Here is a 13,890-nt window from a genome sequence, read left to right on the forward strand (position 1 = left end):
CTCTATTTATTCAGCACTGTGCAGGGCTCTGATACAACAGACACAGTTCTTGAATAAAATTATCTTTTTGAGGTTCTTAGTAAGAAAAAAAAAACACATAATTTAAAGAGGATGAAGTCTATGCTAACATGGCTTTCAACACCTTCCCTCTTTACCACCCTTCCCTGTCCCTTTGATGAAATTAATAGGAAAATCTCTACAACAAATTAAGAGTAGCATATGACAGGCATTGTACCAAGCTTTAATCTCAAACTTGCAAAGGTAAGAGGTCAAAGCTTCAGTTTATATGTTTTGGCTACTCCAAGATTCTAGGCTATTGTTGGGTTTATTGATTATCTACAAAAACATTTTAAGGTAAGGTAGCTCACTAAGATAAAGGGGTATCGACAAGGACAGAATGTGCTGGCATCTCTTTTATCACACTTATGGATCAAGCTATTACATTATTTGTACAGGATAAACTATTTACACCTACAATATCAACCATTTAATTTTAGATTTATTGTTTCACCAGCAAAATTAGACTAGAATTTCAATTTTGAACATTAGTATAAATCTCTCTTCCCTAAATTTTAAACCCTTTCCCCTTCTTTTAGGAAACATAATTGCATAATTCAAACTCCTTTAATACTGTGACCTAGTTCCTCCTCTTGATGTTATAAACGGCTCATGTAACTATGGTAACCATCCAGGGAAAATTGAATGTTTTTCTGGTCAGCAATATGCAAAGTATACCATACGTGTTATTTTTCTCTCTGGGATAACCAAAGTGGATAATACGTGTTTGCTCTTCTTCTTGGTTATGGGAATGACATTTTATCATACTGAAAATTCTATGACTATAGACCCAGTCATTCACAGTACCTTCATTAAAAGGTTTAGGATCCTCTTTTGCTGTTAGTGGTCATTCTAATTGCTGCACAGTACTATAACCCATAGATTGATTGTATACACCCATCTGCGCTGCCTACCTCATAAACTAAATGTACAGGCTAACAGTACCCATAGTAGCAATATTCCATCTCGAGAATCTGGTATTTTCTTAACTTTGTCCTTTAGTCCTAGACAAAGTGTTTCCTTAAAACAAAAAACTAAATGGAATCATCTTGGGAGTACACTTAGATACCAAGAAGACCTAGTTCCAGTCTTTAGTGATTTTATGTCTTCTTTTTTATTTTTTTCTACAATTAAGGTGTACTACTTATGCAATAAAGCAATCAAAAATGCTTTAAAACTGAGCTCAGTGGAGATGTAGACTGTTAGTATTTGTGGTTATTGTTGTCGCCTATTGTACTAATGAATTGATTTAAAGTTTCAGGTTTTTTCAGCACAATTTAAAATGCTTGGACCTTCTAGAACAAATTACACTCTAAAGCAAATGTCTAGATTTTTAAAGGATTTATTTATTTGCATTAGGTACAATTACATTTCTACAGTGGGCTATCAGTTGGTGACCTTTCAATATGAGGATTTTGTTTAAAGTGATTTTCTTGAATTTCCCTACATTTTGAACAGTGCTTTTTAACAATCCAAATACCTTCCTTAGAAAAAACATTGCTATCTGCTTCCCTTAATTAAACAGGGAATTAACTACCTTTTACTAGTTTAGAAAAGACCTCATTAACCAGATGCAGTGTGGAATTTGTTCAGATCCTGTTGAACAAACCAAGTGTAAAATAATATTAATGAGACAATAGGGAAATTTCAATTGTCTGGATATTAAATGACAGTAAGATAATTTTTGGATGGGATAATGGTATTGTGGATGTTTTGAAAAAGTTCTCTCTTATCCGTTCACATTTAAAGTACAGAGAAAATGACAATAATCCATCAAGGATAAGGGAGTGAGATATTAAGGACCATATATTGATAAATGTTCAAGCTGGGTGAATGGTATATTAGGGTTTATTGTACTATTACCTCTACTTTTGTGTGTGCTTGAAATTTTCCACAAGAAAGTTTTAAAAAATATTAAAAAGAAAAAAAGGACTTCATATTTAATTGTCCTGACTCAAGCAGTAGCTGAATCTTCTCAGGAGGTATCTCTAGGAAACCTTCAGAACTACTTGCTAGTTTGTTTTCCATCAGAGTTTGAAGTGGTCCCCCCTCCCTTTACAGTATAAATAAGGGCCTACCAGAGATCTCTTAAACATTTCTACCAGGGATGTCTCACAGTAACTGATTTAGAAATTAAAGTTAACCTCAGATAGCTCTACTAATTTGGGGGTGTAGGTTACTTATCTTTTTTAGGGTTACTTCAGAAAATATACTTAAGAGCAAATAAGATGCCTTTTTGCTTTATTCATACAATTAAATGTCACCAATTAACTTCTATATTGTGGAGAATTGGGGACTTTTAAATATTGCATTTAGCAGGGTACAGGAACCCCATTTCAAAAGGCCCCAAATTTCCAGTTAAGCGATTACTAAAAAGAAAAGGACATGATAAATAACCGAAGTCAAAGGGCTGAGTTTGGGGAGTACAGTGATTTTTTTTTTTTACTCTCTTCACACAATCTGCTTTCACAAGTACCACAGGAGTAAGTCTTTGATTAACTTTTATAAATTAATATAGCAATAAAAGCACATGTCTGACAATTCATATACACACATAGATTACCATATGAGAGTGTTCTTTATAGGTTTAGATCAACACAAGCTGCAAAATCATTATTTAGACTTTTTGCTTCCTTTCAGCCTGTTCAACAGAATTATGAAAGGTCAAAATAATGCTCTAAAAGGTCTTCATTTCCATACTCATCCTTCCTTCTTCATCCGGCTCATGGTTCCTGGAAGGAGTGCTCTAGGTATTATAAATCATTGCGTTTTCTCACTTCTAGTTTCTAACCATGTGTTATATCTGCCTGCAGATCACTTCTCAGGCTGAATAAAATCCATATGTGCGTTCTGTGTCTAATCTGAATCAGTAAATAATAAGGCATCTTGCATTATTTTAGGCCTTCAATAAAAACTAGCTGATTTAAATCTATGAGTAAACAAAAATAGTAGGGTTTAAGTAAAATGTGATTAAAATTCAATTCTTAACAGTGACTTTTTTGACAAGACCTGGCTGCTTAATCTGATTTAAAGAATGACAAGAAAATCCCTAGACGGTTCTCAGAAATACAAGACACTGGATTGCCTGGGTTGACTTAATAATATTCAAGTGGTCAAAACCTCCAAGTGTCACAGGATAATAATACAAGACAATCTTTGAGTCCTGAGCAATATTATCTTGTTCCCAAGACTCAAATTTCCAATAGTGCTTTGTTTCGGTTTGAAATTTAAAATATCCTCTAGATCAAGGTCTAGATTTCTCTTTCCCTGTCAGTGGTTACGTACTATTAACAGCTGTTTCAAAACTGCCCTAAATAGGTCATCATACAGGTGCCCCACCGCTGCAAACCAACTGGATATAAGAAGAAATCCCAATTTATCGCCCCCTCACGTTTTCTTTTTAACTCAAATGTACTACTCACAATAGTGCTTGTTTAGATAGGCATTCCGTTAAAATTCTCCGCGTATTCGTTCTCTTTACACCCATTTCTTTGAAAAATACACGCTGTTATATACACTGAGTCCATCTGGAATTAAAATCAACTCCTCTGCTTGGCATTTCATTTAACCCCAGATAGGAATTAAACCCTGTCGGCCGGTCACGTAGATGAGGACGTGGGCCTGATTTCGGATTCGGTCTGTCCTCGCGTCTCCATCACCCCTGGACCCCGGCCCCCAGTGGTTTTCAGTCTTACGTAGATGTTAAGGTGGTGGTGCCCCTCACGCCGCCAGGAAGCCCTTGCCTACGTTTAATGTTTAAACGTTCTGATCCCCAGGGGGAAAACTTTTTTTTTTTTTTTAAAGGTTGTCTGTCGGACAAACAGGTATGGGGCAGAGTGAGCCTGAACTAAACGCGATTCCTCAGGAGCCCTAGGGTGGACAAAACCTGCACGTCCTGGTGCGGCGGGAGACCCCCGCGTCTGCGGAAGGGCGGGAGCTCGCAGAAGCCAGGAGGGAGATTCAAAAAGCGGACGGACTAAGGGAGAAAGAAACGCAGGGGGCCGCGAGGGCACCGCCTACCTCGGCGATCAGCCCCGGTGCTCCGGGAGCCCGAAGGCCGCGGCTGGAGGAAGACACAGCCAGAGGGCGGTGCCGGCCCGGCGGGCACACAGCCGCCGCGCATGCCCGGAGCCGCGCTCGCCTCAAGCCCGCCGCGTAGTCCCCGCAGGACTCCCTCCGGGTCGCTGCGTAAGGTGGCCGCCTGCTGCTCCTTTTAAGGCTCGCGAGGGGCCGCGCTACATCCATCTGATGGGGAAGAAGTCGGTAACACCGGGCCAAGGGAGCTGGGCCAAGCCTCCCCCTCCCTGTGGGAAGGACGGAAGGAAGGGGTCAACCACCTGCCCCCTCAAGTCCCATTCAGACATTGAGCAAAGAGGCGGACCCGACAGTGCTTCCCCTTTAAGAGGGGGCGGGGCGCAGCCTACAGTTTGGCCGCTCTCCGCACCCTCCCCCCGGGCCAAGAGTTGACAGACCAATCGCCCGGGTGGCGGAGGGAAGGCGGGAGAATGCGAACCCTTCGGCTGGGCGGTAGGGGCGGGCCCCCGGCCTTATTAGGAGGGAGTCCTGCGCAGGCGCAGAGGCGGCCGCAGCCTGAGGGGCGGGGGCGGTCCAGTGAGAGACTCTTCGTCAGGCACTGAGGGTGATTGGGAGGAAAGAGGCCAGCGAGAGGCTTGTCATGGGGATCCGAGGTACGAGACGGCATTGGTAGCATCTGGTGACTCCGAGGGGGACAGGAAGTGTCAACGCCCGGGACCCCGGCGCCAGCTCCGCTGGGGGGATCCCCGCTGCTCTAGTCCTGAGGAGGGAGGGGGAAAAGGAGGGAGCCCCGATCTCGCCCCGCCCCTGGGCTTGTTACCGCGGGGGCGGGGAGTGAGGGCTTCTTTTGCGGGGAGTAGAGATCGGGGGACTCGGCTGTGCCCTCTCGAGCGGCTGCCGGTGTCCCCGCGGCGCCGGGCTGACGAGCAGAGGAGCCGCGGCGGCCGTGGCTGTTGCATGTGTGGCTGCTGGATGCGGAGGCGGCGGCGGCGGCGGCGGCGAGGAGCAGCAGCGGCGGCAGGATGTTAGGGCAGCAGCAACAGCAACTCTACTCGTCGGCCGCGCTCCTGACCGGGGAGCGGAGCCGGCTCCTCACCTGCTATGTGCAGGACTACCTCGAGTGCGTGGAGTCGTTGCCCCACGACATGCAGAGGAACGTGTCCGTGCTGCGAGAGCTGGACAACAAATATCAAGGTAGGGGCCGCGGGGCTGCCGGTGAGTCCTCCCCCACTCGGGTCCGCTGGCCGCCGGGCACGGTCGCTCGGAGCCTGCCCGGGGAAGTGCCACTTTCCATTTCTCCTGTGACAGTCTCCCCGACTGCACAGAGGGGGTCTGGTGTGTGGGACGGGGGAACGGGACTGGAGACCGAGTTCGCGGCCCTCCCTTTCCCCGCTGCGGTCGGCGAGGACTTCTCGGGGGTCTCAAGGGTGAGGGTGGTGGCCGCTTGTCAGCCCCCGCTGCAGACCCAGCGGCTGCAGCTGGTGTGGCGAGGAATCAGCCATTTTAAGAAGCATTTGTTCCGGCCCTCGCCTGCTCGGTGTCGCAGACCCTCCTGCCCCGGCCGGGGAGCGTGCAGCCGGGCGGGGACTGTGGGGAGTGAGCGGCCGGCCGCGGCCGGACTCCCGCTGGCCTCCGGGGCCTGGCTTTCCCCACCCCCCCCTCGGGCTCCCACCCCCTGAGAGCAGATGCATTGGAACGTGCAGGGGGGAGGGGGCGCGAGAGGGCTGCGAAGGCGGCCTCCGGGGAGGTCCCTCCCTCGGCTCTCCGGCTCCCGCATCGGGAATAGAGGAGGCTTTCCCTCTCCCACCCCAGGGAAAGTTCTAGGCCGCAGCTTTTCACAGCTCTTTCAGCCAAATGGTTAAAAGGCCAGGGGTCCCCGCGGGGGAAGGGAGAGGGGTGTGTGTGGCGGGGTGGACCCCCCGCCCGCCCTGGGGGCGGGGCCTGCGGTCGTGACGAAGGACATAGGCGGGGCGCGGACGCGCGCGCTGCCTCCCGTCTGGAAAATGGCTGGTTGCACGAAGGCTTGGGCGACACTGGCTGTTCGGGCGGGGACCGTGCGGGACATTAGCTCGTCCTGAGCGGAGTCAGTGTTGGGATTTGGGACATGTTTGTTTGATTTTTCGACTTTTCCCCAATCACTCAATCACGACAAAGACACAGCTACTGTGATCGTCGCTGGCATCTGCACCGCGTAGGTTCCGGGCCTTGCGTCACTTCCGGGCCTCTGGAGGATGTGGGTTAGTTGACTGGGCAACCGCCTGGCGTCTCTTAACCCCTGGATCCCTACTTCGCCAAGTTTAAGTACGGAGGCAAAAGCCACCCTTTGTGGTCAGACCCAAGGAGCTAGGGTTGATTCCCTGGAATCAGCTTTTTTACAGAGAGTACATTTACTATTTACCATTGGTGGCCCTTTCGCCTGTAACTACAAGGGGAGGAGTTTAAATGGGGAGCCGTTTGGTTTAAGGAACAAGGAGGTCTGAATCAAGGAACAGACCTTAGACATAATGTGGAATCAGCCATACGGACTTTAAAAAGATAACTTCTTGGACCCATTCTCTGTTTTTCGACACGTCGCTAGTTTTATGATTTAGTGTCTAAGGAACGCATTTCTGGGGTGATATTTTCGGGCCTGTAGCCTGATAGAACATTTAAGTGTCTCTGTTTTTTCACCTATAATTTATTTCTGCCTTTTGAACCCATATGACTGACAGGACTGATCTCTGTTGGGGGGAAGAGAATTAATACGATTACTTACTGTGTGTCAATTGCTGCACCACGTCCAGAACATTATCTCATTTAATCTTCACAACTCAATGAAGTAAAAATTCATTTTGCAGACAAATTAAAATTTACAAGGAGTTTAAGTAACTTGTCCAATTAAGTGGGGAATGTTTGACTCCACAGCCTGGCTGCTGCAGGTGCACATGCTCGTTTTTAAATTATTTAAATCTTTTTTTGTTTGTTTTTTTAAATAAAAGCTCTCCAAAGGTATTTTCTATAGACATGGAGCACATACCTGAATTGTAACCTTAAAATATTATATATTGTACATGTGTGCTTAAAAATTGTATGTTGAACATTTTTAGTTTTTCAAATAATCATAACTCTGAAGTTTGTAAACCTTGCAGGCTTTTACATTTCTTTAAAGACATGTTTGCCTTCATGAAAGTTAAGCTATTTTTTTTTCATTTGAATTGCTGGGGGGGCAATTTGTTCCAGGGAAATCTGCCATCTTGACCATCTAAAGTTGACAGAAGTAGCTTTGGTAACATGAGAAACAGTATTAGGCCTTGAAAGATCGATAGATTTAAAAAAATTTTAGCCCCATTAAAATTGTAGTTCTTTTGAAGAGTAATACAAAAACAGTGATCTAGTTTTTACTCTGCACATGCTTACTAAGCTCAACTTTCAGTTTTCTATTAGCTTTATATACTTGTGTGTTCTTGGTTTTTCATGTTTTTTGTTTCTTTGCTAGTTCTTAAGTATTTCCTGGTTTTAGATTTAATACCTACAGCAAAATTCGATGTTATAAATTATATAGGTAGTCAAAGAAATTTCTCTCCTACCTATTTGAGACACTTTCAGAAGTTACTGAAGAACCTCAAAAGTAGCCTTAAAAACAGAGAGAAATGAAGAAAACAATTTCACAATTGAATGAAGTATTTATTATGGGGTATGGTTATTAGAGAACGTCAATTTTTGTTCCAGTATTCTTGTTCCAGTATTTCTCTTTCATAGTTCAAAGGTAAATAACCTTTGAACTAAAATTTCGTACTTAATTTTAAGTGCCTTCCATGCAGCTGAGTAGAAAGTGCTTAAAGAGCAGAGCCAGACTGACAGATAATGGCAGAGTTCAAAGTCTGGGGTTGATACCTGTTGAGCTTAATCTTCTTCACATATAAAAGTGGTGGCTTCCTCATGGGATTGCTGTGGGGATTACTGAGAAAGTCACATGGAAGAGGCTCAGTAAGTGTTATTTCACCGGGTAATTAAGGTGTCTTAAAAATGTGAATTTTTACTTCATGTATAATATCAATGTGCTGCTATTAAATAATATATTTAGCTTCTAATTCCTGATTATTCGATACAGAGTGTTTGGAATAAGTTTTGCTTTTATTAATTAATTTATTTATTTATTTATTTATTTATCGCTGTGTTGGGTCTTTGTTTCTGTGCGAGGGCTTTCTCTAGTTGTGGCAAGCGGGGGCCACTCACTATCGCGGCCTCCCTTGTTGCGGAGCACAGGCTCCAGACGCGCAGGCTCAGTAGTTGTGGCTCACGGGCCCAGTTGCTCCGCGGCATGTGGGATCTTCCCAGACCAGGGCACGAACCTGCGTCCCTTGCATTGGCAGGCAGACTCCCAACCACTGCACCACCAGAGAAGCCCTGCTTTTATTTTTTAAACCTCACATTTTGTGTGTTTGAGGGGAAAATATATAATTTCCTTATTTTTCCTGGAGGAAAATTGGATTCTTAAGAAATCCACTTACATACCTAGCTGGGGAAATGGGCTAGATGTGAACATTGTTTAAAAATATGCTCTGCAGGTATGAGTACCCTCAAATGTGTGGGAGCACATTGTCATGAATCCCGGGTTAAATAGTTGTCCGTCAAGTGTGAGTACCTACACTCTCCAGGGCGACGGGAATTCACAAGTTGTGTTGAATACTTGCTCTATGTTACCTTACTCACAGACACCCCCAGTGTATGTATTTGGTCGTCTAACATTTCTGTTGTCGTTAGAGCAGTGATATTAGAAGATAGAACAGTGATATGGCATCGGGTGTGATAAATTCCAGTTAATTTTTGTTTCTCCACCTTTACTAAGACAGAACTCTTTCAGATAGCATTGTATCTCATAAGGATGAGAAACAGAACAGATTTGAATAAGACATCTATGTAAATTTTGGTGACATCTGGAACTATATTTTCAGATATTTGTATACCTTCTAATGACTCGGCCATTTTTAATTGATGTAAGTGGGTCCTCATGCTATACAATATCTAAATCAGCAGTTCAAAAGGCTGAGAACCAACGGCTGAGTTATCTACAAAAGCACAGTGATCCAATGCCAACTTTACTATAATTTTGTTGGTAGCTTAGTCAATTGATGCCAGAACCTGAACCTAAACCTGCTCCGGAAATAGCTTGATTTTCAGACTCTCCCATGTGATGAAATAAAAGAGCCATTCAGGCTAATATGATGGGAAGCTAAGAGTTACTTGTGTCTGCTTTGTTAAGAACGTCCAGGGGATGATATGAAAGTCAAGGTATAGCGTCTCTCTAGAGTTCTGTGGCGAGTCATCGATTGAACCATAAACCCTGTAAACACAGTTGGACAGTAATCTAGAGTAGTCCTGGAACCTTTTTAAGTTTTACGGCTGGAGTCCAGCCTGGAAATTTTATATACAGGGTAGTTTTGAGGTTTACCTGAAGTATAGGTGATACGGCACTGGGTGAACTCTAAAGTGGCACAGCGTGTTTCTGCCCAAGTAAAGACTTTTGATTAATCATTAGCCACACATCTCTTATCCTTTCTAATATAGATTAATGAGTATTAAGAGAGTTTTGTGTTCATTCTTTTTATTAGTTTATCTCTGTACTTTCATGTTGGATAATATGTGGTCTTTGTAAGGGAAATGAAATGTTTCTCATGTATTCATACTATGGAGGAGTGTGCTTTTATGGTTTGAGTTCATTCTAACTGTACCAATTCTGTGAAAAATAACTAACTTGAAAAATGTTATATGTGCTACCATATATTTTCTTTTCCTCTTTTAGAAACATTAAAGGAAATTGATGATGTCTATGAAAAATATAAGAAAGAAGATGATTCAAACCAGAAAAAACGCCTCCAGCAGCATCTCCAGAGAGCATTAATCAATAGTCAAGAATTGGGAGATGAAAAAATTCAGATTGTCACACAGATGCTCGAATTGGTGGAAAATCGGGCAAGGCAAATGGAGCTGCATTCACAGTGTTTTCAAGATCCTGCTGAAAGTGAGCGAGCCTCAGATAAAGCAAAGATGGATTCCAGCCAACCAGAACGATCTTCGAGAAGACCCCGCCGACAGCGAACCAGTGAAAGCCGTGATCTGTGTCACATGACGAATGGGATTGAAGACTGTGATGATCAGCCACCTAAAGAAAAGAAATCCAAGTCAGCCAAGAAAAAGAAACGTTCCAAGGCCAAGCAGGAAAGGGAAGCTTCGCCTGTTGAGTTTGCAATAGATCCCAACGAACCTACATATTGTTTATGTAACCAAGTGTCTTATGGGGAAATGATCGGATGTGACAATGAACAGTGTCCAATTGAATGGTTTCACTTTTCATGTGTTTCACTTACCTATAAACCAAAGGGGAAATGGTATTGCCCAAAGTGCAGGGGAGATAATGAGAAAACGATGGACAAAAGTACTGAAAAGACAAAGAAGGAGAGAAGATCGAGGTAGTAAAGGCCATCTGCATTTTAAAGGGTTATTTGTCTTTTATATAATTCTTTCAGAATTTACTTTCAGAAAATGTTTTAGGGTAAATGCATAAGACTATGCAATAATTTTTAATCATTAGTATTAATGGTGTATTAAAAGTTGTTGTACTTTGTCTGTGACCTTAATTTTCTGCACTGAATTACCAAATATTTTAAGCCAGGTAATCTTCAGATCACCTGATGAAAGGAGCAGGGAGTAGGGAAGGGTGGTGTGAACATAATAACTTCACAAACCATGCCTATTTCCTTTTCACTGAAAATGCAATGCTAATTTTGGGGTAAACACCAAAGTTTTGCTAGCATTTTAGTCTATGTGCTTAAAAAAATTTAGATATAGTTGGAGTTCTCTGTAAGCATTCAGATTATCTTGGATAATTTAAAATATGAACACTATACCATTCAGAGCTTCTCTCTTCCTGGCCCCATTTATACATACACTTGGTCATCTCTAGTCTTCCAAGAATTTAAGGAACTAGAGATAAGAATAATTTGGGATTCCATGTGGAATAATGTGCTCTTATTAGAGTATTTGCTGCTCTATTTTCCATAGTAGCATTTTGATACACTGTCAGTAGCCCATTTATAAATACCTTGCTGCTGCTTCATAGCTGCATTGAGTCTAGTGCTTAATAAGGGAGTTGTTTTGTTTTAATTGGGACAGGTAGGGACAGTTAGGATACCAAAAATGCTGCCATTGGCTTATATTGGCAAAATTTGGGTTGTGCAGTATCATGGTTTAAGGTTGAGCAATTTTAAAAAGACATTTAATAATATTTTTCATGTTGACCCATGGATGGGATGCCTAGGCACAGGCCTGTCAGCGGGAAAATGGCATATACTAGTCTTTAAATATTGCCTTTATGTCAGACAGTAGTTGAAATAGTTTTGCTAGTAGCTATAGGTCATTTCTGTCCCAATCAGAAATTATATATTATTTTAAGTAATAGTGTATTTACTTTCTTAACTTTCTGGTATTGGTGCTGTTTGGTGTCTTCACGTTTAATGTATTTGTAAATTGAATTTTCCAAGATTCTAAAATTGAATTTTCCAAGATTCTGATATTTTAAGGGTAAACATCTTGATGGATATATGTCCGTATATTTGGAGAATTTTTTGGTTTTTCAGGGGTGGGGGGCAGTGGATTGACTAGTCCTTAAAATCTATGTGTAACATACTTTTTATTCCTCATTTCTTCCTAATCTGATGATCTTGATTCTTTTTGACTAACATGTGGAAAATCCTGTTTGCTTGTTTGGAAAAAGAAAAAAAAAAGTGTGTTTTTCTCTTCTGGCTCTCCTGTGTGACTTTTAGGCATATCATTTCACCTCATCCGGGTGTCAGGCTACTCATCAGTAGTATGCAGTTGGCTTAAATATCTCCAAGTTTCTTTTGAAATCTACAGTATTTGCACTGTAGTGAGGATTTTAATAATCAAAGGACTTGTTTTTCTCTTTCATTAATTTTGTCCTTCATTCTGTGGTGTGAAGACAGTTTAAAGGTGAGCTTAGAGACGGGTAAATGCACGGTATTTTATTAGCTTCTGTCCTAAGGATATTTTGATTGATGACTGGAGTTGATTATATTGAGCAAGAAATACTGAGTTGTGAAGAAATCCTTTTCTCTCTTGAGAATATAGCATTCTGTCTTAGTGATTATATCCTTGTTACCAGGATAGAGCTGTTCACCTGACACCATTAAAAATATCAGTATGTGCAAAGCCCCCCAAAGCTTCCAGATGTGACTCACATACAGGTCGACACTTTCATACATAAATTTGCATCAGCATATGGGGAAAAAATGAACCTACAAACAGAAGTCCCAAAATTTGGATTAGGTTTGACAGGAAAACAAGCATGGAAAGTCCTGGAAGATGTGTTCTCTTTGAGAATGACTGATATATTTTTTTTTATAAATTTATTGATTTATTTATTTTTGGGTGTGTTGGGTCTTCGTTTCTGTGCGAGGGCTTTCTCCAGTTGGAGTGAGTGGGGGCTACTCTTCATCGTGGTGCGCAGGCCTCTCACTGTCGCGGCCTCTCTTGTTGCGGAGCACAGGCTCCAGACGTGCAGGCTCAGTAGTTGTGGCTCGCGGGCCTAGTTGCTCCATGGCATGTGGGATCTTCCTAGACCAGGGCCCGAACCCGTGTCCCCTGCATCGGCAGGCAGATTCTCAACCACTGCGCCACCAGGGAAGCCCTCTTTTTTTAAGTATAATAGATTTCATATACTATTTCATACCATGCTTACCAACTCATACTATATACCAGTGCTTCCCAAACTGGTCTCACGTTGGAATTACCTCAGGAGCTTTAAAAAATACTGATACTTGTGTCCCACCCAGCAGTTGTGACCTAATTCATTTGGAATGTAGTTTTAATATTAGAATTTTTAAAAGATTCCTAGGTGATTGTAATGTACAGAAAAGTTACAGAACCACTGCCATATTATGAAAATTTGAACTTATTGAAAACCACTAGTGGATTCTCTCCATCCAGGTTTGTGTGACTGAAGCCTATATAAGTGTGGATACGTACATGAGAGTTTGTCCCCTGTCCCCAAAAGTTCCACCAAGAATACTTGAGGACTCAGTACTTGAGTGCTTCTTGTGTGCTAGGCACCGTTCTAAGTAGGATGGTTTAAAAACAGGAAACAGTCCCTGCTCATGGACCAGACATTCTAGGGGCAGAGTTATGTGTGTATATATATATATATATATATATCTCCAGGTAATGGTGTTAAATCCCAAAAGGGAAGGATAGCAGAGTAAGGAGAGGGGAAATGAGTAGAAAAGGAGGTGAGTCTTCTACTTAATGTGGTTAAAGAAGGTCTCTCTAAGGAAGTGATCCTTGAGCTGAGACCGGAAAGAAATAGTGAAGTGAGGCAGGCAAAGATTTAGAGGAGGGAGGAACAGAACAGTCTTGTCAGTTTGACTAGAGCATTTGATGTAATGTGGGAGGGGCTTCTTGGAAGCCATGATGGAAAATTTGTGCAAACTTATCATAGGGAGCCTTGGTGAAGATAGGGAGGTATAGGAGACTGTCAGAAGTCTTTGTACCAAAAATATTGCTGGCTTAGACTAGGGTGGGAGCAGCGGAGGTGGTGGTAGGTGGTAGGACTGCCTGTGTTTAAAGGTACAGCCATCAGCAGGACTTTGGTCCAGAGATTGGAAAGCAAAGGGGTGACAAGGATGACTTGGGTTTTGGGCTTGAGGGATCAAGATTTCTGTTTTGCACTTAGGTTCGAGGTGCCTGATAGATTTCTAGTGAGACTCCAGTGTGGAGTTGGGGGGCTGAAGTTAGGGGAAGGGA

At 42.8% G+C, this 13,890-nt stretch overlaps 1 protein-coding gene across 1 annotated transcript; it reads left to right on the forward strand.

Moving 5' to 3' along the window:
* The first annotated feature begins 4,658 nt into the window (after positions 1-4,658).
* Positions 4,659-10,767, forward strand: ING2 (inhibitor of growth family member 2). Its single transcript, XM_082680421.1, has 2 exons — positions 4,659-5,286; positions 9,875-10,767. Exons 1-2 carry the CDS (start codon positions 5,115-5,117, stop codon positions 10,543-10,545), a joined length of 843 nt encoding a protein of 280 aa, XP_082536547.1. The 5' UTR covers positions 4,659-5,114; the 3' UTR covers positions 10,546-10,767.
* Positions 10,768-13,890: the final 3,123 nt, after the last annotated feature.

The sequence above is a fragment of the Grampus griseus genome (assembly GCF_964374135.1).
Source record: "Grampus griseus genome assembly, chromosome: 21".
Lineage (NCBI taxonomy): Eukaryota > Metazoa > Chordata > Mammalia > Artiodactyla > Delphinidae > Grampus > Grampus griseus.